Here is a 27,572-nt window from a genome sequence, read left to right as displayed (position 1 = left end):
ACCTCTTACGATCCTTTTTAATCTTTCAATCCAAAATAAAGAAATTCCACTTGTTTGGAAGTCTGCTTTTGTTACGCCAATATTAAAAGGAGGCGACCCGGCCATTTTGACTAATTACAGGCCAATATCAAACTTGTGTGTTTTGGCAAAAGTCCTTGAGTCTCTCGTCAGTGAGCAATTAAAAGAGTTCTTGTACTCTAATGAAGTTCTTTCAAAACTACAATCTGGGTTCAGAAAACAGCATAGTGCTGTCACGGCTGCCACAAAAGTGATAAATGACATACTTGTTGCTCTTGATAAAAAACAGCACTGTGCTTCTCTCTTTATTGACCTGTCAAAAGCTTTCGACACTGTGGATCACGCCATTTTAAAGCATAGGCTTCTTTCTTTGGGGCTGTCTAGACATGTTGTCTCCTGGTTTACTAATTATTTGAGTGACAGGACTCAATGCATTAAATGTGAAAATCTGTGCTCAGAACTTTTGAATATTCACACTGGGGTGCCACAGGGTTCAATTTTAGGACCTCTGCTGTTCATCATGTATATAAATGATTTGGGACAAAATGTGTCCAATGCTAGTATGCATTTTTATGCTGATGACACAGTTATTTATTCCTTTGGCTCAAACTTTGAAAAGGCAATAGAATCGTTGCAGAAAGCTTTTGACGTGGTTCAGCACACACTTCTGGAGCTGAAATTGGTCCTCAATGCTGAAAAGACAAAGCTAATGTTGTTTTCAAACATGAAGAGATTTCCTCAAACTGTCCCCTTGGTGTCCACTCTTGAGGGAAGTGGTGCATACGTATAAATATCTTGGCTTTTTAATTGATGATTCTCTGACCTTTAAACCTCACATAGACAATCTTGTGAAAAAACTCAAACTAAAATTGGGATTTTTCTTTCGAAACAAATTTTGCTTTTCTTTTGAGACAAAAAAGCGTCTTGTAAATGCTACATTTTTATCTGTTTTAGATTATGGTGATCTGCTGTACATGAATGCTTCCGCCCAGTGTCTTCATAAGATTGACTCAGTTTATCATGCCTCCTTACGGTTTATTACAAACTGTAGGGCCTTGACCCATTGTTGTGATCTGTACGCTCGAGTGGGATGGCCTTCGTTGTCCTCCAGGAGGTTTGCTCACTGGTGCATCTTTATTTATAAGGCCCTGCTTGGACAAATGCCCACCTACATTTGCGATCTGCTCACACGGAGAAGTACTGTTTCTTACAGCCTGCGTTCAAGCGATCTTTTATTGCTCAATGTTCCATTTGCCAGAACTGAACTGGGAAAGAGGGCTTTTACTTATGCTGCCCCTTTCACATGGAACATGATGCAAAAAGACTGGAAGATAGCAGATCTTATTTCATTAAATGCTTTTAAGTCCAGATTGAGAGAGCCAGAGAAAAATGTTTTTAAAATGTAATTGTTATTTATAATATGTATGTAACTTTGTAATTTCAACGTGTTGTCGCCTCTTGGCCAGGACTCCCTTGCAAAAGAGGTTTTTAATCTCAATGGGACTTTTCCTGGTTAAATAAAGGTTAATAATAATAAAAGTCAGTGTTTTCAGGTTAGATAAGTATTCACTTTATACATTAAGTGGTCCAGCAGGATCATTTTTGATGACCTAGTCCTTATGAAACCACAAGACCCACTCATAAAAACACACAATATTTACCGAGTATTCCTTGAACCAGACATGCAGTATTGATGCTCTTATATACATTTATACAGTTACTGATTATCTTTCCTTTACAATGGTACAAACTAGGGCTGCCACGATTAGTCGACTAGTCACGATTACGTCGACTATCAAAATCGTCGACGACTGATTTAATAGTCGACGCGTCGTTTGAAGCTTTGTAAGATCCAAAAGACGCAGAAATAAGTAGCAGGATTTAAGAGTGTAATAACGGACTGAAACAGAAGATGGCAGCACTGCATGTACAAGGATGCCAGCTGCCGTTAAACCCCGAAGAAGAAGAAGCTGTGTCCCAGAATTCATAGCGCGGCCCAGCTCAGTTTCCAACAATGGCAGCAGCTAGTTAGTTTTAATATTACTCTTATTATTCTTTCTGGGTCACAAAATAAACGTTTAACATATTTTCAGGCGAGAATGTAGCTGTGTAAACCTCAAATATCTGCTCAGTTTATCAAGACACCACATATTTTCAAAAGCGCTCCGACGTTTTCAGAGATGTCTGTTAGCCACTAGCTCGATAGCTAGCCGGGGGCTAGGCTAACTAGAGCCGTGAGAGCACCGGACTCCCGGCAAATAGTTTTCAAACCCACCGCCGTCTTTCGCTCCTCAGGTTAAACGTGATATATAAGTCACTTAGATAACTTAAAAATGTTATTGTTTTGCCTTTTTTTTTTTTTTTTTTAGTATTTTATTTGTTCCTGAGTAAATCAGTTTGTCTGAGATTAAAGTTATAGTTTTTACACAGCTGAATAAACATCAAGCAGACAGCTGATTATCAGAAGTGTGAGATGCTGTTATAGTTTAGATAGCAAGGAGTTTATTAAACTTCACCGAAACAATCTGCAAATTTCATTAAAATTTAATAAACTATCATCCTGTCTTTATTTTTAGTTAGCACAGACCTTAAACACTTAAAGCTGTAAGCTAATGATAGTTATATAAGAGCAGATGCTGCTGGTGCAATAAGCTGTACGTTTTATGTCCAATGGATGATGATCTGATTAGTCGACTAATCGCCAAAATAATCGGTGACTAGTCGACTATCAAAATAATCGTTTGTGGCAGCCCTAGTACAAACGAGACAGAATTTTGCTTATAAAAATCCTCCTATACAGAGAGTGGGTTCAGCAGACGGCAACAGGAGGGGATTTGTATCATTAGTCTGAACGGCTCCTTTAACTTTTCAGACACTGGTAGGTGAGCTAATACTGTGAAAGGCCTAATATGGAAAACAAATCCCACACTGAGAGGCGTGCACTTTAATCAAAGACAAATTATGGAATTAAAAAGAGCGAGAGAGAGAGTAGACTGGTTATACTCTGCCATATAAAGTTATTTCCGTGCATTGTAATCATCTCTCTGCCATCCCCATTCATTAAAAAGCCCTTCATTTCTGCCTACGGAGAACTAAATTAGACATCAAACATGGCCTGCTCCCTCAGTGACGGCTGTTATAACCTGGAAACAAGCACCTGTCAGGCTTACTTTCTAATTTTAATTCTCCACTTGATTTTCTCCTGTTGTGAGACTACAAGGAACAAAAAGAAACTGTTTTCTGTAAACCATCTGTAAACTTCAAAATGAACACAGATCTTAAAAGGCTTAGAGGAGGCAACTTAAATACCCCATATTGCACACAGTATCATATATAACGTGAGGAATATTAAATATAGGGCTGGGGTCTGTTTATGTTTTGTAACTTGTGCAGTGGTCTTATTACACTGATGTGACAAGATAAACACGAGCTGTGTAAGCATTTGTTTTGGACCCATGGGAAGCAGATGGCAAAGGGCGGGATAATTAGAGGCTACCTGGGTGACACTTGTCTAAATAGGTTGGCATTCAGTGGTTATGACAGCAGGATGGAGGCGAGATAAGGATGAGGAGGCAGGCTGCCTTTTTTTTATCTAAGACAGGAAATATGGTGCTTCATGGTCCCCAAGAAGGATTAGAGTCAAGTTAACCAAATTTGATTCTTGCTTAATCAGTTCCTAAATATTCAATGATGTTCTGAAACTGTTCTTCTGAGACACATAATGACGAACATAAAGCCATAAATGGTGGATCCATAGTCTAACGGTCTAACCAGGGGTGGGGAACTCCAGGCCTCAAGGGCCGGTGTCCTGCAGGATTTAGATCTCACCCTGGGTCAACACACATCTGAGCCAAATGATTAGTTCATTACCAGGCCTCTGGAGAACTTCATGGCATGTTGAGGAGGGTTTTTTTTAAATCCATTTAAATCAGCTGTGTTGGATCAAGGACATCTAAAACCTGCAGGACACCAGCCCCTGAGGCCTGAAGTTCCCCACCCCTGGTTTCCACAATTGCTTGGCAAGTGAAAGGTTGCTGGTGCAGTTCCAGCTAGAGATGCAAAACCCTTTTAAGGTTGCATCAGGAAGACTACCTGGCGTAAAAAAGAAAGATGTGGTACCTGCTGTGGTGACCCCTTGTGACAGGGGAGGAGCTGAAGGTAGCTTTTATCAAGCCACCAATGGAGCTGTTGGTTACTTGATTGGGAAAGGAACAAAGTAAAGTGGTGCAACATAACACATAGTGCACCACGGAACTCAGACATAGATCTTAATGAAAACTAAATGATGGGGAAACAAATAGAAAAAATGACAATAAATACATTGACACCATGAGTCTTTGCTCTGCGCAAGAGGAGCACTGCGAGTTTCTCAAACCAACATTCTTTGTAATAATCAAATTATTACCACACTCATTCTTTTGTTCTTTTGTTTTTCTTTTTAAATTGCTGTCGGCTTGAAAAGTGGCTCTGAAAAGAGCGTCCTGCTAATTCACATTTGAGTTGAAAAAGGACTCAAAGTGACCCTGTGTTAGAGCAAAACAGTACTTCAAACCACTTTGGCACTATAATCCATTTATTTTGCATTTATATAAAGTCTTAGCAGTAAGGCTTTCACACACAGGCTGTTTCCTTTACTGGGTAAGGAGTAAACAGATGCTGCTAATTAAATACATTTAATTAACTGATCATTAGCAAGAGCGACCGCAACTGTAAAAGCAGAAGTTTTGGGAGTTGGGTGGTCTGGTAAGATGTGTGTTAGCACAATACTAAGGTAAAGACATCAGCAGTGATCTTACAGAAGCAATTGCTGCTGCTCAGTAAGCTGTGAGGGGGTTAAAAGGCCTTTCCAAACAATTTGAAGTCCAGATTGAGATTATTCACACGTGAAAAACATTCAAGACCAGTCAGTCTTCCCAGGAGCTGAACATGCCAGCCAGTTCACCCCAAGTTCAGACTGCAAAACACTCAGAGAAGTTACAGGCCTCAGTTAGTATACTAAATGTTAAAGTTCAGCACAATTAGAAAACGACTGAGCAAGTATGGCTTTTTTGCAAGAGTTGTAAAGGAGAAACACTCTTCGCTGTAAAAGGAACATGGCAGCACAGGTTAGATTTGCATTAAGTTTGGATCTGAAGAAACCACAAGACTTCTGGAGCAATATCCTTTGGACAAACACAACCCAAGTGGGGATGTCATTAAGATGACCATAAAAACCTCTGCATATTAAAGTAGTCTAGAGTCAAATAGGAGTCCATCTGCTATAGGCCTCTGCTTGTCTAGCCTCATATTATTATGTTTAGTCCTTCTCGGCTCTTAAAACGCCAGTAAATCATTAATCAGTCTAGTATTTGCATAGCCATGTATATACATGCACTGGTGTTGAGTTAAAACAACGTTAGATGGTCATCTTTAGTGACTGACTAGGAATATCTGACTGAAGATGGAAATAGGATTTAATGAATCAACAGTTCTGTCTAATATGAAGCAAGCTGCCATCTTTGGCAAAAGTTAGAAACTTTCCAGAGCCAACTTTCAGACCTTCCAGCTATGTTTGATATTTCAGAGAGTTTCCAGCAATTGGAACAAAATTTCCTAATTTGGCTGTTGTAAGGAACAAAGTGATTAGGCCAACAAAGCTTGGTTTAATGAAGTAAAACAGTTCGTCAAGAGATGAACTTTAAACTGAAAGGTTGGATTCCAGTAAAGGTCTGCTGGTAACTGGTGTTTTTGCAAAACTCAAGGAGAGAAACAGATTTTTCTACTGTCAAAGTCTGTTATTGTTCTTTATAAGCGCCTTACACCATCCAAAGTGTGTGTCATCTTCAAGTGGTAGATGTGCAATAATAGAAATAACAAGACAGCCTTCAAAAGTGACAGGCCTATTGAGAAGCAGCATTACCATACGGGCGATCGTGGCTCAAGAGTTGGGAGTTCGCCGTTGCCTACTGGTGGTGGTCAGAGGGCCCGGTGGCGCCAGTGTCCGGCAGCCTCGCCTCTGTCAGTGCGGGTGTGGGTACAATGTAGCTTGCCATCACCAGTGTGTGAATGGGTGGATGACTGGATGTGTAAAGCGCTTTGGGGTCCTTAGGGACTAGTAAAAGCGCTATACAAATACAGGCCATTTACCACACCACCAATGATTTATGCTAGTTTTATTACAGTCGGGCACATGTATAGAAGGCTAAACTAGAAGAACGCAGAGGTTAAACTTCAAGTGCAATCAGATGAGATGTGGGTTAAAAGTAACTGAAAAAGAATAGTTGGAATGAGAATGTGGTTCCTTTTCACAGCCTTTGGCTTATTCGCTGAATGCTGGCAGTGCTTTTCTTTCTGTAGTTGGTAGCCTTGTGCAATAAATAGCAATTATTGATGATAAATGTAAGAGTACATAAGTATAATAAGTACAGGACACCATTTCCTATCAGATAATAGCAGTCTTGAAACAGTTGCCTTGGTATCGCAATCATTCAGTTCAACTCCCCATGTATTCATAGCAAATTCTTGTTCTTTTAGTCTTATGGAGACAGAAGTTAAACGAGCCCACAACATACTTTGTACAGTAAATCATTCTAAAAATGAACATTTTTCATTATTTGCATCAGATTTAAAGAATGTAATTAATTTATTTGGTTATTTATTGAAAATATGTGAAAATGTTCCATTTTTGGAGACATTAGTCTTTATTATGTTCATCCTTAAACTCTTCTAATTCAAAAAAGATCTTGAACAGGTTAAAATGGAGCATGATGCATTCAGTATCAGTACCAGGAAAGAAATTAGCATATTCATAAATAGTCATCTATGGTTTCAAAGCAGTCTTTGAATCAAGATGATGTATTTATGGGGGGGGGGGGGGGAATTGGTGCACTGTGCTACAGTCTGAGAAGATTGGTGAATTGCATATGCAAATGTATATATATTACCATGAGGGCATAATGATCTATTTTTCCCCTGAATTTCTAGTAACTGACCCACATGACGATTGCTAAGTGGAATGTAAATTTCATGAATATGTCTATGGTTTCTGAACACTCAATCACTTGTGCAATCAGGCTACTGTGGTCCATAAAAATCGAATGGTTAATGATTAAAGCTTGACTTAAATGGATCACAAGCAGCAAGCCACTACCGCCCAGCAGAAACTGATCTGAAACTAATATTTTACAATTGCACCTAATGTTTATCTCCTATTGATAATTGCTTATGATGAAAACTAAGAAGATGTATGCTTCTTAAAAGTGCTCATGTCCCCACTGTCATTGATGAGTCTGTTCAAGCGCCTAAATCTGTTTGACCCACTTCACAGAAAGACTCACCAATGCTCAAAAACAGAAGTATCGCTATCATCAGACAGAAATAGGTTTCACTGACTCATTAACTCGTACCGACTCTATTCACAAGTTTTACAGCCTAGTCCAGAGTAAAGAGACACGGACACCTGGCATTTAATCTTAGGTAATCAGCAGAATGACACCCTACACTGAATACTGTACCTGTCCTGTACGGCCTGACATTCATTTTACGATACACCGTATCATGAAAGCTTTAATGCAAACTTAAACCTGATGTGTTCTAATTTCATAATAGATGCAGGACAGAGAAACTCCTGCATGTGTCACAAAAAGCTGAGTTTTTATTTATTTATTTTTTTTATTTGAATTCAGGTGCTCTGGGAGTATGTGGTGTCTGGCCCATTGCTATGGGCCATTCATCCTTATACAGTACAACCGTTGCAAGTGCTTGGTCTGCATAGTTGGCTATAAGTTGGACTCATTCCTGGTGGGTGATGGGCTCTGCCAATGCTGCCCTTTGTCACTTATTCTGTTCATAATTTTTATGGACAGAATTTCTAGGTGCAGCCAAGTGGCAGAGGGCTTTCCCTTGGGTGGTCTCAGAATCCCATTTCTGCTTTTTGCGGATGATGTGGTTCTGTTGGATCCATCAGGTGATGGCCTCCAGCTCACTTTGGAACAGTTCGCAGCCGAGTGTGAAGTGGTGGGAATGAGAATCAGCACCTCCAAATCTGAGGCCATGGAAAAAGGGTGGAGTGCCCAGGACAGGGACAAGTTCTTGTTCACTAGTGACGGGAGATGGGAGCGGGAGATCGACAGACGGATCGATGCTGCGGCTGCAGTGATGCGGACGCTGTGCCAGTCTGTTGTAGTGAAGAGAGCTGAGTGTTAAAGCGAAGCTATAAATTTCTATGGTCACGAGCTGTGGGTAGTGACCAAAGGAACGTGATCGCGGATACAAGCGGTGGAAATGGGCTTCCTCTGAAGGGTGGCTGGCCTCTCCTTTAGAGATAGTCTGAGAAGTTCGGGCATCCGGGAGGAGCTCAGAGTAGAAAGCTACTCCGTCACATCAAAAGGAGCCAGTTGAGTTGGTTTGGGCATCTAACAAAGATGGCTCCTGGGTAAGGTGTTCCCGGCATGTCCCACAGGGAGGAGGCCCGGGGCAGACCCAGGACACAGAGGGAGGTTTGGGCTTCTCTGCTTGGGCTGCTGCCCCCACAACCCAGCCCCGGATAAGCGGAAGAAGACATATGGATGGAATTTCATATTGAAATCGTTAAGTGAGCAACGTATTTACTAAGCAAACACATGTATCCTTATGCTAGCACACTGAATCATTATGCTGTCAGTTGACATTACTGATAGGCAAAGGGTCAATCACCTTCAGTCTGATGTGAAAGTCTTAAAATTAATTTGTCATTAAGATTACATTCAGTCTGAGTTATCACAGGAAGTACTGAAACCACAACAAAGAAAGTTGAAAATAATACATAATAATAATAATATTTATTCTGTTCAATCCAAAATATAACACTTCATATTAAGTTATGACTGCTGCTGATTAGCATATAGTCTCAAAAAAAAACAAAAACCCCACAATACAGCAAATTAACTACAGCAGGAAGCTCTGTAATACAATGCATTGATGGACTACTAATTACCAAAAACCTGAGCTCTGTAACTTTATATCAGGGGTGTCAAATATAATGCCCAGGGTTCAGAATCACTCTGTTTTTTCTGCCTCCCCCATTCTCAATCACACTACACCAAACTAATAGATAACCCAATTTCTTTAATTTACTACAGCAATATTTCTTTATCATGTAGAAAATTGAGATTTACTGTCAAAATTGTGCTTTTTTTCTTATATTAGCATTTGTGGCGGCTGATTACATAGAGATCTTTTTTTTTTTAAATATATGTATCAAATTTGATCCACTTGACCTTACAGGGTTAAGAGCATATTTTTGTAATTGTTTTCATTGTGTGGTTTTATTTAATTTGTTTTTTTTATCATAATACAAACACTTATGTTCAATATAATAATAATAAAAATAATAACTTTTATTTATAGGCATCTTTCAAGACACTCAAGGACACAATTAAATAGCAAAATCACAGTATGCATAAAATTGGAAAACACCATAGAATTAAAAGTCAATGCATCAACAGAACAGGCAACCTTTAAAAGATGTGTTTTAATACTGGCATTAAAAGATAAGGAGAAAAAATATAATCCTGATCGAAGTATGGTCTGTTTTAAATCAGTTGAAAAGCCTGATTATCTATAATAATAATAATAATAATAATAATAATAATGACAAAACTGTGAGAGCACCAAAATTCAATAGAACCTTTTTACAGTCATACCAACCAGCACTGTGTTGTACATATAACTATGTTGCATTTTCCTGTCATTTCTGACTATCTGATGAACATTACATTAATACATTATCTGAACATGCTGAAATTTAGGGATGTGTCCAGTGGTAGGTGTTACCTGATAAGATAAAAATAGCTGATTTAATAGATTTTTCCTACTTCAAAATATTAATATGAGAAAGCTCTGACATTACAGTTTCATCACGTTCAAACAAGAAAGAAAATGTTATCATGGAGTCTGATTAAGTAGGATTTAATACTTCACAGACCATCAAGACTGTCACTGATGAAAGGATAAGGCTCATTCCACATTTTTCTTCAAGAAAAAAAAAAAAAAAAGGCAAACCAAGAATTAGTTTATGAATATATAATCCAAGTCGTATCATTTCAATTCTAGTTAACCGCTCAGTCATATCCCCAGTTTACTGCTTGATTAATGAATTAGTAAATACCATCTTAATGTTGTGTATTAAGCTGAAATACACCATTGTTCTTAAAATCCGGTTACAGATTAGAGTGCCGGTTTTTCAAAGACCTCAACCTAAGGACATCTTTGTTCGAGTGACCCATCAGCAGTATAACCAATAAACAGAAATCCCACTAGTGGCTAGCAACCACCAAGCTGTGTACCACAACAACAGCTCCGAAAGCTCTGCTCACCTACCATCGCTGTGAGAGCCATTATAATTGTGTTGTGTTCGCACCTTCCCAACATTGCATTTCCCCATTATCGCCACCCTCTACAGGTGGACAACCTCATTGGTACAAAGCAGATGAATAGAGATTAGATACAAGGGGAGCAGCACTCATTTTTCACAGGTATCAGACTCCACTGGGAATGCTAAATGAGAACGAGGAACACAGAGCAGGAAAAGAAAAACAAGCTTCTTTTGTTTTACCTCTGTACTCTACAGAGGTAAATTGCCCCCAATTCCACTTGGTGAGTCAACTCAAGAGAAATAATTACCTTTATTATCAATTTGATTTTGGCAAACACAATCTGGAGACACAATATAATCTGACAGCACTAAAAGCCGCAGCTTTTAAAAAACAACTCTCTAAATATCACAAAGGATTTACTGCCAAACTGTTTTCGTTTTGTTTATCTGATACGGAACGTGCACAGAACCTAAAATAATATGTTTGGGATAAGCTGATATCACCTAATAATAACGTCTTGATGCTTGTTCAATCATGCATCTGGACGCAGCGTTTTCAATGGGAGAAACGTTTGACAATTTGCATATTAATGATCAAGGAACTGACCTGACAGCCCATTGTTTATTCAATGGGCTGGTTTCAGTTTACTGTGCAAATGTACTGTTTATACGGTTGGGGAAACCTGCAGTGAGCTGAGACTAAAGAAGTCACTTGGATTAGTGACAAAACGTTTCTCACATTGAAAACGCCGCGTCAAGATGAACAGAATCAACCTTTTGGAAGCTGATAACAACCCGCCAACAATTTCGTCAGACTTATAACACTAGTGGCTCAGTTGCACTTGAGTTTAAATAGCTACAAGGCAGTTGCTGTCCTATGAAAATCTGACAGTTGCTCAGCGATTGCATTGATACACTTGAAAGTTGTTGCAGTGACCAAGTTGCAAGGTGACTTCACAGGTCACCTGGCGGGAGGAAATTGGTCTCTAAATCTCTAATCACAGTCCAACTCAGACTGACTGCAATCTCAGAAAGACTGGCAATAGGGCTGTTCGATATAACGATATATATCGGATGACGATATAAAAACGTCTATCGTTTCATTTTACGCTATCGTTTGTTTCGTGGTGTCGCAAAATAAACTGTTTACGGCAATATTTTTTCATCGTTCTGATGGTCATTGTAGTGGCTATATTCATTTCTTAAAGTTCTCTCTTTCTCTTATATTTAATATAACCACACTACGGACGGACAAGCGCCTTTTTTTATGCGTTGTCGTTAGCAACAACAACGGTAACACCATCGCGTGTCCGCTTGTTTATGTTCCACATAAACCTTTCATAATAAAGCTCAAGATCCTGTTGAGACTTTTCAAAATAAACTGAATCACGTGAAAGAGCAGATTATTTACGGATGAGAAGTAAAAAAGCCGCCAGGTGCTAAAAAATAGACCTTAGACTCAAACGTTAGAACAGACTTTTCCCCGCAGCACGCCGTGTAATAAATACTCACAAAGAAAACGGCGGCCGTTACAACTTATGTCTAAAAATGTATCGTTTCATGCATCGGTTAAAACACTCGACTCCAGCTACATGACGCGCAGCTGGAAACACTTCCCGCAAGTCGAGCTGCCCGAGATTCACAGAATTTACAGAAAATGTTACATTTTTGTGATTTATATCGTTATCGGGACGATAGAATTCTTATATCCCGATATAAGATTTTGGTCATATCGCACAGCCCTAATTGGCAATGGTTTGCACCCAATTGCCAACTAATTTATCAACACAGACAATACATTGCACACTGACTCATATTGATGACAAAGTCTTTTCAATAGGGGACTGGCCAGCACCATTGTCATTTTGCAGTTAAATCACATTCCTGCTGCAACTATGTCACTATTTTAATTCCCGTTTCAAATAAACGAGGACTCTGGATGCAAGTAGTTAACAGGAATTCTGTGCATTTACATGGCAACAGATTTGTCAGTTATCGCAGACCTGCTTCCCATCTTTAAAGTAACCGTTGCAATAATGTGCTATGATCTCCAACCTGCGTTTCTCCTGCTGGGACTGTAGCAAAAAAAGACAAGCTGAAGAAAAGTGAAACAAAAAGAAAAAACATATCAAATCCAAGCTCAAAACCAAAAAGGGCGCAATCACTTAAACACGTACAAATGTGAAACATTCATTCTCATGAAGGTAATCTACCTGAAATGCGTTCATCATCACCAATTACAACCCTGAATATGCCTCAGAAGGCAGAGGAAATCCATTAGTAGGTTATACAACTACCTTCCTCCTCTGCCATAAAAGGTATATCCCATCACGTCACCGCAGAAAAATGTGGTGCACACCAAGCAGCAGGAGCCCTAGCCCCTGCCTGCAAGCCCACACCCTCCATCTGCTCTGACAAATCTGCTTAATAAATGGCATCCAGTTCTAGGGGCATTACTGAATCAGCACAAATCACACCAGTGTTTGTCAAGCACTTGCCTTGAGTTTCCTATGACTAATGAGCCATTCAGGTGTAGTTGGTGTGTGCGGACTGGCTGATTGTAAAGGAAGCTACACAGAGTGCTGATTTAGAGGCCTCTTAGCTTTCAAATGAGCAGAGGAGCAATCAATTAACTGCTTTTGCAACTATCACATTTCAGCTATCACTGACAGACGTCACGAGAGAAGTTTGGCCTACTAACACACTGCTGAGCCAGTGCTGTGAAATAAAGCATGGATGCTTTTCTGGTACTAACCAAACATTTTAGCAGAAATCTTTTACAAAGAGTCAAATATGAATTCATTTTATTTTGTATAGCATCAAATCACAACAACAGCTGTCTTATATTGTAAGGTAAAGCCCCCACGATAATGCATAGAGAACGCCAACAATCAGATGACCTCCTGTGAGCAGGCACTGGGTGACAGTGGAAAGAAAAAACTCCCTTTTAACAGGAAGAAACCTCCGGCAGAACCAGGCTCAGGAGGGCAGCCATCTGCTAGAACAAGCTGAAGGTGAGAAGTGGAGGACACATAGATATTAATAATAACTGATGACTAAATGCAGTCATGTAGATGTGAACCTTTAGAATGACCAGGATTTCTATACTGATTACTCCTAAAATTTAAGCCAATCTTCATGTGATTTAAAATTATAGGCAAACACATTTTACCAAAGAAATAAGAAACAATTTACACATTAACACAAACTGACAGCAAATAGGGGAAACCAGATTTCTTGCTACTCTCCGTCTCTTTCTGAGGGGGCACCAGCAAAGATCACACCAAGAGGACACCATGAAATACAGAAAGAGGTTAAAAAAGAACCAGACTAACAGCAAAACACCAACAGATACGTCGACAACTTCCAAACATAAGAAACACATGCCATGTCACAAGTGTAGCAAAGGCCAAGTGGACGCTCTACAACACTTCTGGGACAATGACGCAAATGTTGAACCTACAGCAAAATGCATAATCCTCATATTAGGAAGGCATTAGGCTTTTCTACCTGAGGGTGAGATGCAGTTATTTAGAGAACAATGTAAGCTAAACCGTTTCAATAAAGTTACAGAAGTATGTCAGAGCCCCTTTCCATGCCCTGAAGCTTAGGAGAGGTTTGGTGACGCAACAAGAGAATGAACCAAATCCAATCAACAACAGAATGGTGGGAAAAAAATAAAAGGTTTTCAAATGGTCAATCCACAGTGCTGACTTCAAACTAACCCAGATATTGCGTCATGTCCTCAGGAAGGCTGTTCAATTAAAACCTCCCACAAATACTGACGACCTAAAAAGGCTATAGCTGGAAGGAGCTTCCCAAACTCCTCTTCATCATTGTCCAACTCTTTTTAGGACCTATGAGAAATGTCTTAAAGATTCTACACATGATAGATTTAGTCTTTTCTTTTTTCCACCCAGGACCAAGCGATTATTTATCATGCTCAAAACACACGAAAGACACAATTTTTAGTGTTTTATTAAGTTTAAGAGTACACATTTTTTTATTGCAAGTAAAAACTGCCAGGAGGCCATCTCCTTCAGATAAACAGCAATCAGAAATAACATGTAAAGTATTACGACATATATTAATTTACCAAGCAATCGCTAATGGCAGAGTGTGGTTATGACAGTGTGTGGATATAATTAATGTCTAAAATACATGTTCAACACTGCAAATACCACAAAGATATGTTTCGGGGAACACATCAATAAAGTCCCCTCCATCCCCATGGCTACTGCTAACGCTGCTATTTCTGTAAATGTGTAAACGAAATGTCAGTGAAAGAAGGTAGGGCCACACATTGATTTTTCTGGCCTGAAAAAAAGTAGTGTGTCATTGACAAGGAGACATAATTTTAAAGTTACCAGCCATGGGCAAGCAATCCAGATAGTTAATTGTGTATATGGGGTGGGTGTGGGTGGGGTGTGTGTGTCTGAGTGTGTGTGTGAGAGAGAAGGGTGTTTGGATTAAATTGTTTTGACAGGCAGGCCTTTACCACCCAGACAGCTGGCCTCTAACTGCTGCAGTGGTTTATCACCTCCCATACAGAATCACCTACAAACACCCGACAGTGCTACCTAACACCCAAAGAGGCTTTATCAAGAGCCAAGAGAAAATCCCAGTGGCTCATAGCACAGGAACTACTGTGGAATAACTCCAACATCCTGAGCAATAAATTGCACATTTCCTTTCATGATATCACATATCAGTTTTGATGCCCGGCATCTAGCTTGGTCTACTTCTACTGGCAGATGATGGAGCCTTCAAAGCTGCTGCTGGATTCACCTGCCGTCATAAAGCACTTATCAGGCCCAATATACTGAAATCTGCCGTTTCTGATGAGGTCCAGTAGACTCAAGGAGTTTAAATTGGGCTGGAAGAGGTCGAAATTGAAGAAATTTGATTTTTGTCCTGTTTTAATAATTAACACCAGCTGAATAAATTGACTCCATGTTTCTGCTGTGGATGTAAATGCTGTAAAATTACAGCCGAGAGTAAGCGCTTGAACAGCACAGTCACTATTTACTCCCAAGAGCTGTGGCACGGTGCCAACGTGTCACAAAGTATCACTGTCAAATGCATATATACAGAGCGTACTGCACGCACGCACACACACACACCCAATCACCACCCTTGTGTGCGAAAGGCTGCTTCACAACAGGAAGCAGAGCAGGAAAAGGTCTGCATCAGTAACCGTGGTCTAAAGTGGCACGAATGTCGCTCTACATTACAGAGCTAGCTCGCTTTTTAGAGCTGAGACAATGAACTGATTACCTGTTTAAAGGGTGCTCGCACACCTTACCTTCTTTATTATGGTACACTTTGCAGGCTTATATTTAATTTAAGATATCTTCCCAGAGTTCCGGGGAGCTATTGTCCTCCATTTATCATCGCTCTGCAAGATGAAAATCAACTGGAGCAGATCAGTGTAGATTTTTCCTGAAGTTATAAATGTTTAAGCAGTTACAGCAGCACATCTGACATCTTAACACACTTTTGTTTAGTCTAACACTTTAGAAGCTGTGTCCCTGTTGTGTGTTTTGGATGTAATTATGTCTACAGAGCGAAGAATCTTCATTAGTCCTTGGGCTCCACACGTGAGTGTCCCAGCAAACTTCACGGACATAAAGCTCTGTGTGACTCCAGGAACACCTACATAGGAGGGCTGTCCTTACTGTTAATGCTTATTTAAGATCATTAATCGCATGGAAACACCAAAGATTCACTTACGCTATGCTAGGGGTGTCAAACATAAAGTCCTGGGGCCAGAATCAGTCCGCTAAAGATTCCAATCTGGCCCACTGGACAGCTTTGGAAAATGTGAAGGAGGGGGTACATTTTTAGACTTTTAACTGTAGCTTCCTATGTTTTACAGCTTTTTCTACTGAGCTCCTCCATTCATGCTACACCAAAGTGAATAATTAATAGACAAACAATTAAATGACAGCAATGTCCTGTTCTTCCACTGTCAACAATAGAAACCTATGACTTTTACAATGGGCTGACAGTGGGAGGAAGAGGACAATCTGTCAATGAACACAACACAAATTCTCTGTTTTATAATAGAAGGACAGTCTGCACATTAGGCTAAGATCACTTATTCTGTAATTTTACAGACTTAGTTCTTACTACAGCATTTTTTTTAATCATGTAGGAAAAACTGAGATATACTGCTGAAAGTTCTTCCTTTCCTTATGTTAAAATATCTCGGGGATTAAATGTGTAGCTAAACTTCTTCACACTGACAGACAGAGGAGTTTCACAGGTCTGGCCCACTTAAGATCAAAGTGGGCTGTACGTGGCCCAAAATGTAAAATGAGTTTGGCATCTCTGCTCTGTGAAGGTATTGAGTTCTGTGACAAATTCACAGGCGATTTTCCCCATGATCTCTCATTGGCCTGTATTTATATAGCGCTTTTCTAGTCCCTAAGGACCCCAAAGCGCTTTACATATCCAGTCATCCACCCATTCACGCACACATTCACACACTGGTGATGGTAAGCTACATTGTAGCCACAGCCACCCTGGGGCGCACTGACAGAGGCGAGGCTGCCGGACACTGGCGCCACCAGGCCCTCTGACCACCACCAGTAGGCAACGGGTGAAGTGTCTTGCCCAAGGACACAACGACCGAGACTGTCCAAGCTGGGGCTCGAACCGCCAACCTTCCGATTACAAGGCGAACTCCCAACTCTTGAGCCACGATCGCCCCTATCTCATTTTACCGAGCAGGACCAAGTTAGAATCACGGGTTTTCTTATCCTAAATTATAGTGCACAAGAGTCAACATATTTGCTGTTTGATACAATTAAATTAGGGCACGTGAACAAGTTGTGACACGTCACGCCACACGGAGGGAGACTGCACAGCCTACTGTCCTGCTTCCAAAGCGCACTTGAGCTGCATGCTCCCCAACTGCCAGTCAGTGGTCAACAGCCAGACCCGCACTGTGCAAGTCACTTCAGTTTGCAACTTTCAGTTCCACTTAAGAGTGAAAATGAATGGGCTGCTGAGCTGCGACCGTGGAGTGTAAGTCTAACACGCCCGGTGAATGCAACAAAAGCGGCATGTGCAGCATAAGCTGTGACAGAAAGGTAAGCTCTCTGAGGAGCCCCGGTTGTCCGGACTTTACCGGACGGTTTACGGTTTAGAAACATGGGAGGGACCCCGTGTGTGCACATGCGACCGCCGGCCAGACGCCGCTGAGTGCGGGCAGCTACATAAATAAATCCAGTGATAATACCTGCGCCACACACACCGCAGTGCCCCCTTATTATTATTACTAGCTGCTTAAATCTGGGCACCAAGTTCAGTCAAGGGCTGTCAACTTCCCTCCTGCACCTCCTGCACGGACAGGCTAGAAGACGCGGAGAGGAGGAGCGATTTAGATTTATTTTTAAAAAATAATTTCTCTTCTGTATTGAGGGATGGCACAGCGACGCACTTTAAATGAAACACACAAGAGGTTCGTGTGACTCACCAGCAACACCAACGTTAACATTTTCGCCTCTCTCATCCGACTCCCGTAGCGATTCCAAGAGGCCATGATGCCGTTGCCACGTCTGGATACGCAGGCGCATTCGCTTTTCCACGGATTCTTGAGCGTGGCGCAAGGGTTATTGGGAAATGTAGTCCTGAGCGGGGGAGGCAGCAAAAGTCACGGGGGAGCTATTGCAGCTGCTACCCCCAACACACACACACACACACACACACACACACACACACACACACACACACACACACACACACAGGTTAGCACCGAGTGTAAGAACTGTAGTCTACGTGGTTTTGTTTTTATCGGACTAATGCAGACATACTGAAGGACAATTAATTACACGAGGGGCTAATTAGTAAATTGGCTTGTGATTGAAAGGATCTTAATTAGCTCTTTATCAATTGGACTTCCACTCCTGAAGAAAAATTGGCTTGATGAAATGTGCTCAACAACATCTGATTTAAGCAACGTTTGGCGCAAGGTGAATAGAATAAAATATAATAGAACAGAATAGATGTGGAGAATTGTAGAAAATTGCGTACAGTGATAACACTGTATAACGATAAAAAAGGGGCCAATCAAACACCCAGTTTAATCCATATACGTCAGTGAAGAATAGAATAGAATAGAATAGAATAGAATAGAATAGAATAGAATAGAGCAGTGATGCTCTATAAACAAATGTTTCTTTCGGATGTGCCCATCAAGTCTTTTTTGACACTAAAGAAAACACATCTACAGCATAGAATGACAGTGTTTTCAGAATGGACTTTGACTTGCTCTGATGTTAACCTTATTGCCATCTTGAAATTCAGTAGTAAACAAATTGAAAAGTTTTGTTTGTTTGGTTTTACTTGCATGTATTGGTTGTTGCCATTGTAATTGGCCTAAGACATAGTTAAGAATTTCCTGTAAATTTTAGGCTTGTGGAATGTAAATAGACTAGAGTAGTAACAAAACAGAAAAGTGTATAACCATAACTTGTGTTCCCTGTTTAAGCTTTGCTGTTTACTTGCAAAGCAGGGGAACACTCACATTCCCAGTGGACCTTTATTGCCCGGTTACCCCGACGGCAGGTAGGCTGCTGTTGCATCCCAGACAACAGCACGCAGGGCAAACCTTTCCCAGAAAATCCCTTTGGTCTTTTCTTAACTCGGTGCGGCTGTTTCTGCACTGGACATAGGCAGTGTTGTGACACTCTTCTTGCTCTCCGGGGTGTCCGTGCGTATGTTCCTCCCGATTGCGCTTGCAAATCGGCCTCTTACTCCCCCCCCCCACCCCACCCTCCTCACCACCCCCAATCCTCCACTCCTCCCCGCTCTCCCCCAACCCGGTGGTATCGTCCGACGGTAAAGAAGAGAGAGCGCAGTTGTCGGCTGCAAGTCTCTCGGAGAGGAACGCGCAGCGGCTGAGGAAACAAGACTAGAACCCATCTCTATTCTGGCTCCACAGCTTAAAAACTGCGACTGTGATTCTCTCCTTATCTCTACCTGGCATTCTCATCAACTTAGGGAATACAAACATCTTGCAAGGTAAAAGAAAAATCACTTTTCCCTTCTTTTCCACTGCAAAATACCTGGGAGGACTAATACAAAGCACTTTTTGGGTGTGTTGTGCACCAGTTTCCAGCTTGTATCCCGCTTCAGATTTACGAAATGGATTGCAGTTCGACTTTGACTGAGGTGTTTGATTTTTTTTTCATATTAAAGGCAAATCAGCACAATAGCCTGCTGCAGCTTAGCTGACCTGCACAGATAAAATAAATAAGGGACCCTCCATCACTAATGGATTGGCTACTCGAAAGCTTTATTCAGCCATGCTGTGGGGTCCGTTTCTCTGGACCATTTTTCTATCAGAGCGGGGTTTGAGCGGTGGGGCTGTGTTTTTATCCTAAATGTCAGACACTTTGCGGATATCCTCTTTTTCCCACTTTAACTGCTTGAGGCAAAGTGATTTGTCCGTTGATATAGCGTGTTATTCAGAGCTGCTCCTTTATGTCTCGCCAGTTTTACTTTCCACTCACGTTTCATCCCAGGATCAGAGGCGCATTTGTGGGCTGCAGGAGCTGGCTGTGCCTGCCACATTAGCACTGCCTCAAACTTACTTTGTGCTGCACGCTGTCCTGTAGTCCCGGTAAGAGGCAAGACGTGGACTTAAAAAGCAACCTTGTTGGGAAACTTGTTCCCGTTGTTAGGAGATATGCTTGGGAAGGAAAGTGCATTTTTTGGGAGATTGTGCGCCTGGTCGGCATTTCTCTTTTTAAATATTTGTGTGCGCGGTAACCCAATTTGGCGGTTCAGAAGTTTGGTGTAAAATCGACCACCCTGTCTTTTCTTCCCGACTGTGCAAGTGAATTTTATTGTCTGACTTAAAGACGGCCAATAATGACCTCATTGCTCATCACTTCCGATAACAGATTAACAGCTTTTACGCACGGGTTGAGCAGCCTTGCGCACAACGTTTCGGGTGTTTTGTTCTTTCCCAATCCCAGGAAACGTTAGTGAGGCTAATTCTGCACGAGAACACTCAGAAAATATTCATGAGCTTGTCACTTGGATGAATAGCTTCTCCATTTCTCCCCGATAAAGACACTTCAGATTTGTAATAGTTTAAATTGTAAAGCTGTCCAGGTAAAAGCGCCTGAGGCTGTGGATTTCGAACAAAGAGATACCCTATTATAAAAGAAATAGGTCGATTTCATTTTGCGTAAATTTGAGTTGATTATCCTGAAATGATTTGTCAAGAGCTCCAAAGCGGACCGTGTTGTAGCAGAGCAACAGAGGGCAGTGTTGAGCGGCACTGTACAGCTGTGGCGACACCTTGCCAGGTAACGTCTGCTGTAGAGTTACAGACAATCTGCACGCACACAAGTTTGGTCAAATGAGCACGCAAAGAGACTTTCATGAAGTATTGCTTGATTGTTTTTTCTTTTTGTTTTAATCAGTCGATCAAATGCCAAAAGCTTACGCACAAACTTTTATCTGGAGACAGTTCACTGAGAACAGTTTTCAGAGAAATTTTGTGGCTGGAATTTTTAAGGCTTAAAATATTAAATCTTATTACCCCCCCCCCCCCCCCCGACCAAATTAATCAAACAGCTTATTCAACTGAAAGCTATTTTCCTGCAACAGCGACTATCATCACTGGGCTCTTGGTAGTTTTTGTGGTGCTGCACTCTATTCATCTGTAGCTTTTTAAAAAAAATGTTTTTATTGAGCCCCAGTTGTTCAGTTTCTTCAGTATTGTAAATTAATGTATTATTCATTAACACTCAAATATGCACCATGGCTGGTGTGAGTTTTGGCAAAGGTGATGATATAATCCTTTTTTAATGCAGCTTGTTTTTTTTCCATACAACAGACAAGAAAAAAACATATTTAATATCCTCAATTAGCTACAATTAGTAATCCACTAAAGACAGCTTCATAGTGGTAATTTCCCACTTCCCTTTCTGTGGAATAACAAGGAGCAACCCCATCACAATCCAGTTATAATTGATCACTTAAACTGCCGTAACAAAAGAATTTCCCAAATATGGGATGAATAAATTTGCCACATCATCTTATTTCATCTCATCTGATCACCAACCCCCCGTACCCTACATTGGCATAACTATTGCTTTTATTTTGTTCATTCATCAATATGTGTGAAACTACCATATCTCCCTCATCTTTTGATTGATATTCATCCATTTGACAGGTTTTGTTAGGCCCAGATGCTTGTCATATGGATCATTAACGCTTTTGTTATTTGGAGAGCTGTTTTTAGTATCCTGGGTCACTCCATTCAAATGGAAAGTAGGTTCATCTTTGATGAATTTATGAGGGCTCTTGACAGGTCCTGGTGGGGCAGAATCAGACCTGCCAAGCAGAAAGAGATCCAAAAAAAACAATCCCAAACTGGATAACCTCCCTGCAACCTATCCCCCTCCAGCTATCCTCTTAGAACTACTCTACGTTCACTTTCCCCTTCTTTCTCATTTTCCATGTAACTACAGCGTGTGGAAGTGTTTTGTTTTCCCAATGTTATCCAGGGGTCATGTATCTCCATGGCATCTAATGGCGACATAAATAATTCATTTCCATTACCAAATATGATAGGTGTGGAATAGACGAGCTGGCGGCCTTTTCATCAGATTTTTAATGATGCATATTTAAGTGTGATATTTCTGTTGTCGGGCATCATTTGAGATGCGGTGAACAGATATGAAAGTTTAATGTCCGGAGAACTTGATCTCTCCTCTCCTCCGCCTGACGAGGATGAAACGCTCAATATGGTCTGACCATCGCAGGTGCGCGAGTGTTGCCGTGAGCACGTCTCGTCTAAAGCGATAACAGACGGATACAGATAAGAAGTGTGATTGTGTCAGGTTTGATGCCACTTTTCTCGCGCAGTTACCCTTCATATAGCTCCAGTTGTATAAAGATGGAAAAGGAGCTTGAGGGATAAAAATAACAATAACTCTTGCTGTTGACAGACTGTTTTGTCATTTCAAGGTGTAGGTTTTCACCATCCAAGAAACCAAGGTAGAGAGTGGAAACTGACAGCTTTCACAGAGCGATATCTCTGCTGTTAGTCTGTCATTCAGCTGTTTGACTTTTCATGCACGCCAAACAAGCTGTCCAGGACATCTGCTGCCACCCGTGTGAACCACACCTCACTTCATTTATGCACTCTATCATCTTATGTCTTTTTTGAACCCTGACTTGAGAGTTCCAACAAAAATAAAAACACCCCCAAAACCAAAAACCTATCTCTGCACTTTCAGGAAGGATGCCTTTATGGTTACAAAGTAATGAGTGGTTTGCAGGGGTGCACAATTCTGCCTGTTGGTCCTTATTTTGCACCCCTTTGTGTGTGTATGTGCGTGTCCTTGCTATGTGGAAGTAAAGAAAAGAGATTTTTTACAGTTTTAAAGTGGCCTTCTGGAGCAGGATTCACATGGTAATCAGGTCAGGGTGCACTGAGGAAAAACAAAGCTGTCCAAAAGCAGAGAGAGGGTCCAAAAGACGTGCTGTTTTCTTTCTTTCTTTCTTTCTTGATTTTTTTGTTAAGATATTTCAAGGAGTGTGAAGAGACACATGGAGAGATGCTGCCTTAAAGTGGCTCTGTATATTCAGAACACTGCAGCCACATTGGAGTGTCTGTTGCTCTCTGTTATGTTAATATAACGCCAGATTTGAAATAACAGCGTCAGACACTATGATTTGAGGTGGCAGCCCTCGCCTCAATACTCGCCGTGGTCTTTATACTGAGAATACAGAGCTCTGCTGCCTAGTCACCTGAATGTGATTATGTTGTCCCACAGTACTGACATAAATGTTGCCATTTTCCATTCACACACACACAGACACACACCGAGGGTCGATTGAGGTCCCGAGCCTCATTTTATTCAAAATGAAATCATTCCTCAGCTATGTGACAACTTAGAGAAACATTCAAATTTTGGCTCAGGCTTGTTTCTTGCTTTTTTTTGTCCTTTTTTTGAGGTTGATGTGAGTGTTTTGTGGCCAATTTTACTGTCAGAAACAAACTGCAGCTTGACAGATGCACTTTGCCTCACCGCCGCAGCAGCACCCTGATGAGAATCTGCATCAGATTTTTTTTAGCTCAGTCTTTTGTTAATGACAGACTCGGTTTGAGGAGGAACGTGTACTTGCAATAAGCAGACAGTTTGAGCCGTCAGCAGAGGGAGGCCGAGCGGTCTGAGCTGGTGTGTGGAAATGAATAATTCCACAGTGTCTGTCTGGGTCCCCTCAGCCTCCCCAGATCTCATTGTTTCTGAATGCAGAGTGTACTTGGCGTGGCCTTCACTCACGCTGTCTGGCTGTTTGTAACCTGGCCTTTCTCTGCATTGACAGACAACCTCGTTGTCTGTGAAATCCAGTACGGCAGCAACGTCTCTGCCCCCTGTCTGCAACCCTGCTAATTAAAGCTTGATGCGACCCAACAGTCTCAATTTGTCTGCGGAACGTTATCATCATTGTTTCCTCCTCTGCTATTTACAAACAAGGAGAATAGAGATAAAAATGGAAAGCCTGTCAAGCAGGAGGGGAAACTTGATTTTTTTGAAGCTTTAAATGATTATTGGAGTTTAAAATTAGCATGCAACAGATTATTCTTTTCTTATTTTCCATATGTGAGAATTTGCTGCTTAGCTTGTTGGCTGAAACATTTAAACTTTGGTCTTGGGGAGCTAGTGATGAACAGCCTCCACATTTTCTAAGAATTTCCAGATGAAAAGGATTAATTGGTTAATAAAATTAATAATTAATTAATAATAAAAAACAATTAATAACAGGTGTGGTTTGAATAAAGGCGACTCTGTTCCTCATTTGGAGGGCAGCTTTTAAACTGGATGTGCATTCTTCCCAACATGAGAATATTCTGGGATTTCTGTCTTTTTCCACACGTTCTCATTGTTACCCCTCTTGGCCATTAGACGAGGTGTGCGAGAACGCGCGTCATGAACGAGCGTGCGCTCATACGCGCATGTGTGCATGTCTGAGCAATTTGATTTTTCTCTTTGTGTGCATGCGAAGCGGACGTGAAGGCATGTGCCTTTTCTCTCCCATCCCTCCTCCGTTCAGCCTCGGCAAGGTCTGAGCAAAGCCGGAATAAAAGGGGAGCGAGAGGAGGAGAAAGTACTCCCACAGTTGATTTGACTATTGTGAGGGGGAGGAACACTATTTCCATTGATGCTCTGGATGCACGGCTCAAACCCCCAGAAGCTTTAGGAAGGGAGCTCATTCAAGGCTTGGTGTGACCCAGAGGACTGATTTGGAAGATGGGTGTTGAGCCCTTTGTGGGGACGGTGGGAACATTGTTCCCATTCCACCGCTTTAATACTACTGTGAACCACTGGCTCTGTGAGATGGATGGGCTCTCAGGTTGTCTGTTTTCACTCTAAAGACACCGGAGAGGTCTTTTATAGTGGAAGTTTCTTGAATCTTCCAAGTCAAAGAGATTGTTTCTGCAGTTTCTAGATAGAATATATTAGATTTTTGTGTTTGTTTTGGGGGTTTTTTATGTAAAAAAAAAAGAAAATGTTGTAATTTGGAAAAGTAATTTAAGGATCTCCTCTCTTTGCTCTCAGAGAAATCATAGTTGAGCGACAAATCATTAACACATCTGGCCATTGTTCAAAGGTAAAATCACATATATTTACCTTTGATTTTGTCATAGCTGCAAAGAAGAAAGAACAGGATGCTGTACCTCTGCAAAAACCCCAAGCCCCAAGCCTCCTCCTTCAAGTCAAGTCAGTCCGCATGAAATAGGTCAAGAAATCATAAATCACAATTTTGCTTTTGCTTTGAAACCTGTACACATTTCCGCCTCTGTTATAACCTTTGATTTAAGGACAAAAGCTGACCTTCAAAAACTGAAACAAACAAACAAACTTAGAACAGGGCATCAGACGGCAATGATTTCCTTTCTGAATTCCTTTGGCTGAAGCAAGTAGTTTGATTTGATGGGGTGGCTGTAGCTCAGGTAGTAGAGCAGGTCACCTGCTAACTGGAAGTCTGCACCAGTCTGCATGGCAAAAATCCTTGGGCAAGATACTAACCCCAGGTTGCTTTCCAATGCATTCATCGGAGTGTGAATGTTAGTTCGGTAGCACTGAAAACCTAGAAAAGTGCTTGTGAGAACGGGTGTGATTGGGTGAATGAACAAGTTGTATAAAACACTTTGAGTGCTCATCGTAAAAAAAAGCTAAATAAGAACATTTAACATTTACCATTGCTTAAACCTTCCGGATGGTATTGAGTATGTAAGAGCACTTGTTTTGAATGTCTGAGTTTATCTGGCATTACTCAGAGTGGATTTGGACTTTTTTAATACAATGCAGAAAGCATATTGTTAAATCAACAGATGGCAGGTCTCTACTTCACTGGTAACCTGACGTGCCACTGAACCAGCTAGGAAGTTGTTACCAGTTTTCCAAATAGGTAACATGTAAGCTGTTTGGAAAACGAGCAGCATTTTTCATTAAATAATTAGCACATTATTGCACGAGACATTTGATTAACACCACATACCAAAACGTCATCAAATAAGATCGGCGAATTACACAAAAGGTGTAAAGAAGTAAAACCTGTCGCAGTCTGAGGGGCTTCAGAAAGACGTTTGTGATTCCAGGTCTATGCAACAAAAACAAAACTGTGTATAACTGACATCATCTTCATTTCCAAAAGACATTTGTCAAGTGACTGGATGAACCATCTATCTATCTAAACACCCAGGAGAAGAAGGCGAGCACTTCCCTTTATGTTGTTGATTGAACCGCAGCTCTCATGATCGTGATCTATCGAATCGTGCGAGAATTCAGCTGCCTTACAAGGTGACTTTACTGCAGTGAATGAACGCCATTCTTTCTCAACAGCCCCTTCACTTGTTTGTTTCCATGTAGGCGTTGAAGAGCACTGTCTGAAAAGTTGCTGCGCGCTTTCCTGTAGGTGTTTCTTTGAACCGAGATCTGGTAAAAAAGCAAAGCCTGAGCATGATAATATGTATTTTCATTCCTCTATGGAAGCATCTGGATTGCTACGTTTTGCCGTATAGAAATTCAGGTATGTGGAGCAAAATATAAATACAATGGAAATTGGTTGTCTGAAACCTGACCTAAGCCTGAATGCACAAAGCATAAATAAATCACGTTGAGGTCGACAGAAGTGCTGGTATTTTTCATTCATACACTTTAAACATTAGATTATACGACTAGGAGTCTATAAAAACTACACTTGGCTGTATAAAGTGTTCAAATATTGTTAAGTGGCTTCATCAAACTCATACTTTTGCTTTCGAGTCGTCAACATTCCTCTCAGGGATCTCAGGGCTTCAGGTATTTTGCTTCAAAAAGACCCATTGTGTGCAGCTTTTAGAAACCTCTCCTAATAGACTAAGGCTCATTTTTACCCTGCAAAATGATTATATCTCTCCAAATGGAGTCATACGGTGAGATCTAAACTCCTTTCTTCAGTTTGTGCTCTGTGAAATAATAGGTTTGAAGAAGGCAGTGCAAACAAGGCTTAAACTGATATGCAGAGGCAACTCATGCACTACTCATCTAGCTTTTTATTTACACGCTGACAGGAAATGGAATGACGATATACATTATTTGTTTTTGTTAGAGACTATTTGGCATGCTAAGAAGCTGCCATTATTCAGTATGTGACTTCAATAGTACCAGGCGCTTTGGAGACTATCAGATAAAGCTGCTGAGAATTCCTGATGTGTTTACTTGACATTCGTTTGCAGTATTTTAGATTTTTATCAGCAGCCTCTGATAGGTTGTAGAACTGGCTCATTAGAAAGCGCAGCACATGCATCTCTGCCGGTCAGCAATCTGGCGTTTGTGAGCGCGCCTGTTTGTTTGTTTGAGTATCCATGTGTTTGTGTCCGAACATATGCGTGTCGGCTTCTGTTGTGTACATTTGCAGTAATGGCTAGAAAATCAGCAGCAGTTAGTGAAAGCGGGCAGCTGCTCTCCGATTATACTGTTACCCACATCCCCACATTCACGTAGCATGTATAATTGGACAACCACATGTCAGGATGCGATGTGCAGCATGAGCCTAATGATTTTGCAGCACTAAATACGATTCAGTGGCGTTGTCCTTCTTCCAGATAATGGCTTGAAATCTAATGCAAGTGGAGAGTAGAGAATGACAGAGTTGTCCTGGGATCCTGAGAGCGCCGTGGGATAGTTGTCATCATTTTTAT

At 41.0% G+C, this 27,572-nt stretch overlaps 2 protein-coding genes across 5 annotated transcripts in view; one reads left to right on the top strand and one right to left on the bottom strand.

The window, feature by feature from the left end:
* Positions 1-17,935, bottom strand: part of pdia5 (protein disulfide isomerase family A, member 5) — an 86,696-nt gene extending 68,761 nt beyond the window's left edge. The window contains exon 1 of the mRNA XM_085385177.1: positions 17,835-17,935. Coding sequence (XP_085241303.1) covers positions 17,835-17,900 — 66 coding nt within the window. The 5' untranslated portion in view covers positions 17,901-17,935. The remainder of the gene's footprint in view (positions 1-17,834) is intronic.
* Positions 17,936-19,198: 1,263 nt separating this feature from the next.
* The window catches only part of sema5ba (sema domain, seven thrombospondin repeats (type 1 and type 1-like), transmembrane domain (TM) and short cytoplasmic domain, (semaphorin) 5Ba), a 204,153-nt gene continuing 195,779 nt past the window's right edge, over positions 19,199-27,572 (top strand). For all 4 annotated transcript variants that reach the window (XR_014907958.1, XM_085385175.1, XM_085385174.1 and 1 more), the window contains exon 1: positions 19,199-19,381. The gene's annotated coding sequence lies outside the window, so the exon portion shown is untranslated. The remainder of the gene's footprint in view (positions 19,382-27,572) is intronic.

Source organism: Rhamphochromis longiceps, linkage group LG16 (assembly GCF_057381845.1).
Source record: "Rhamphochromis longiceps isolate RC_006_pf linkage group LG16, R_longiceps_female_GT1.1, whole genome shotgun sequence".
NCBI classification, from domain to species: Eukaryota; Metazoa; Chordata; class Actinopteri; order Cichliformes; family Cichlidae; genus Rhamphochromis; species Rhamphochromis longiceps.
This window is presented reverse-complemented; position numbering and strand designations above follow the sequence as displayed.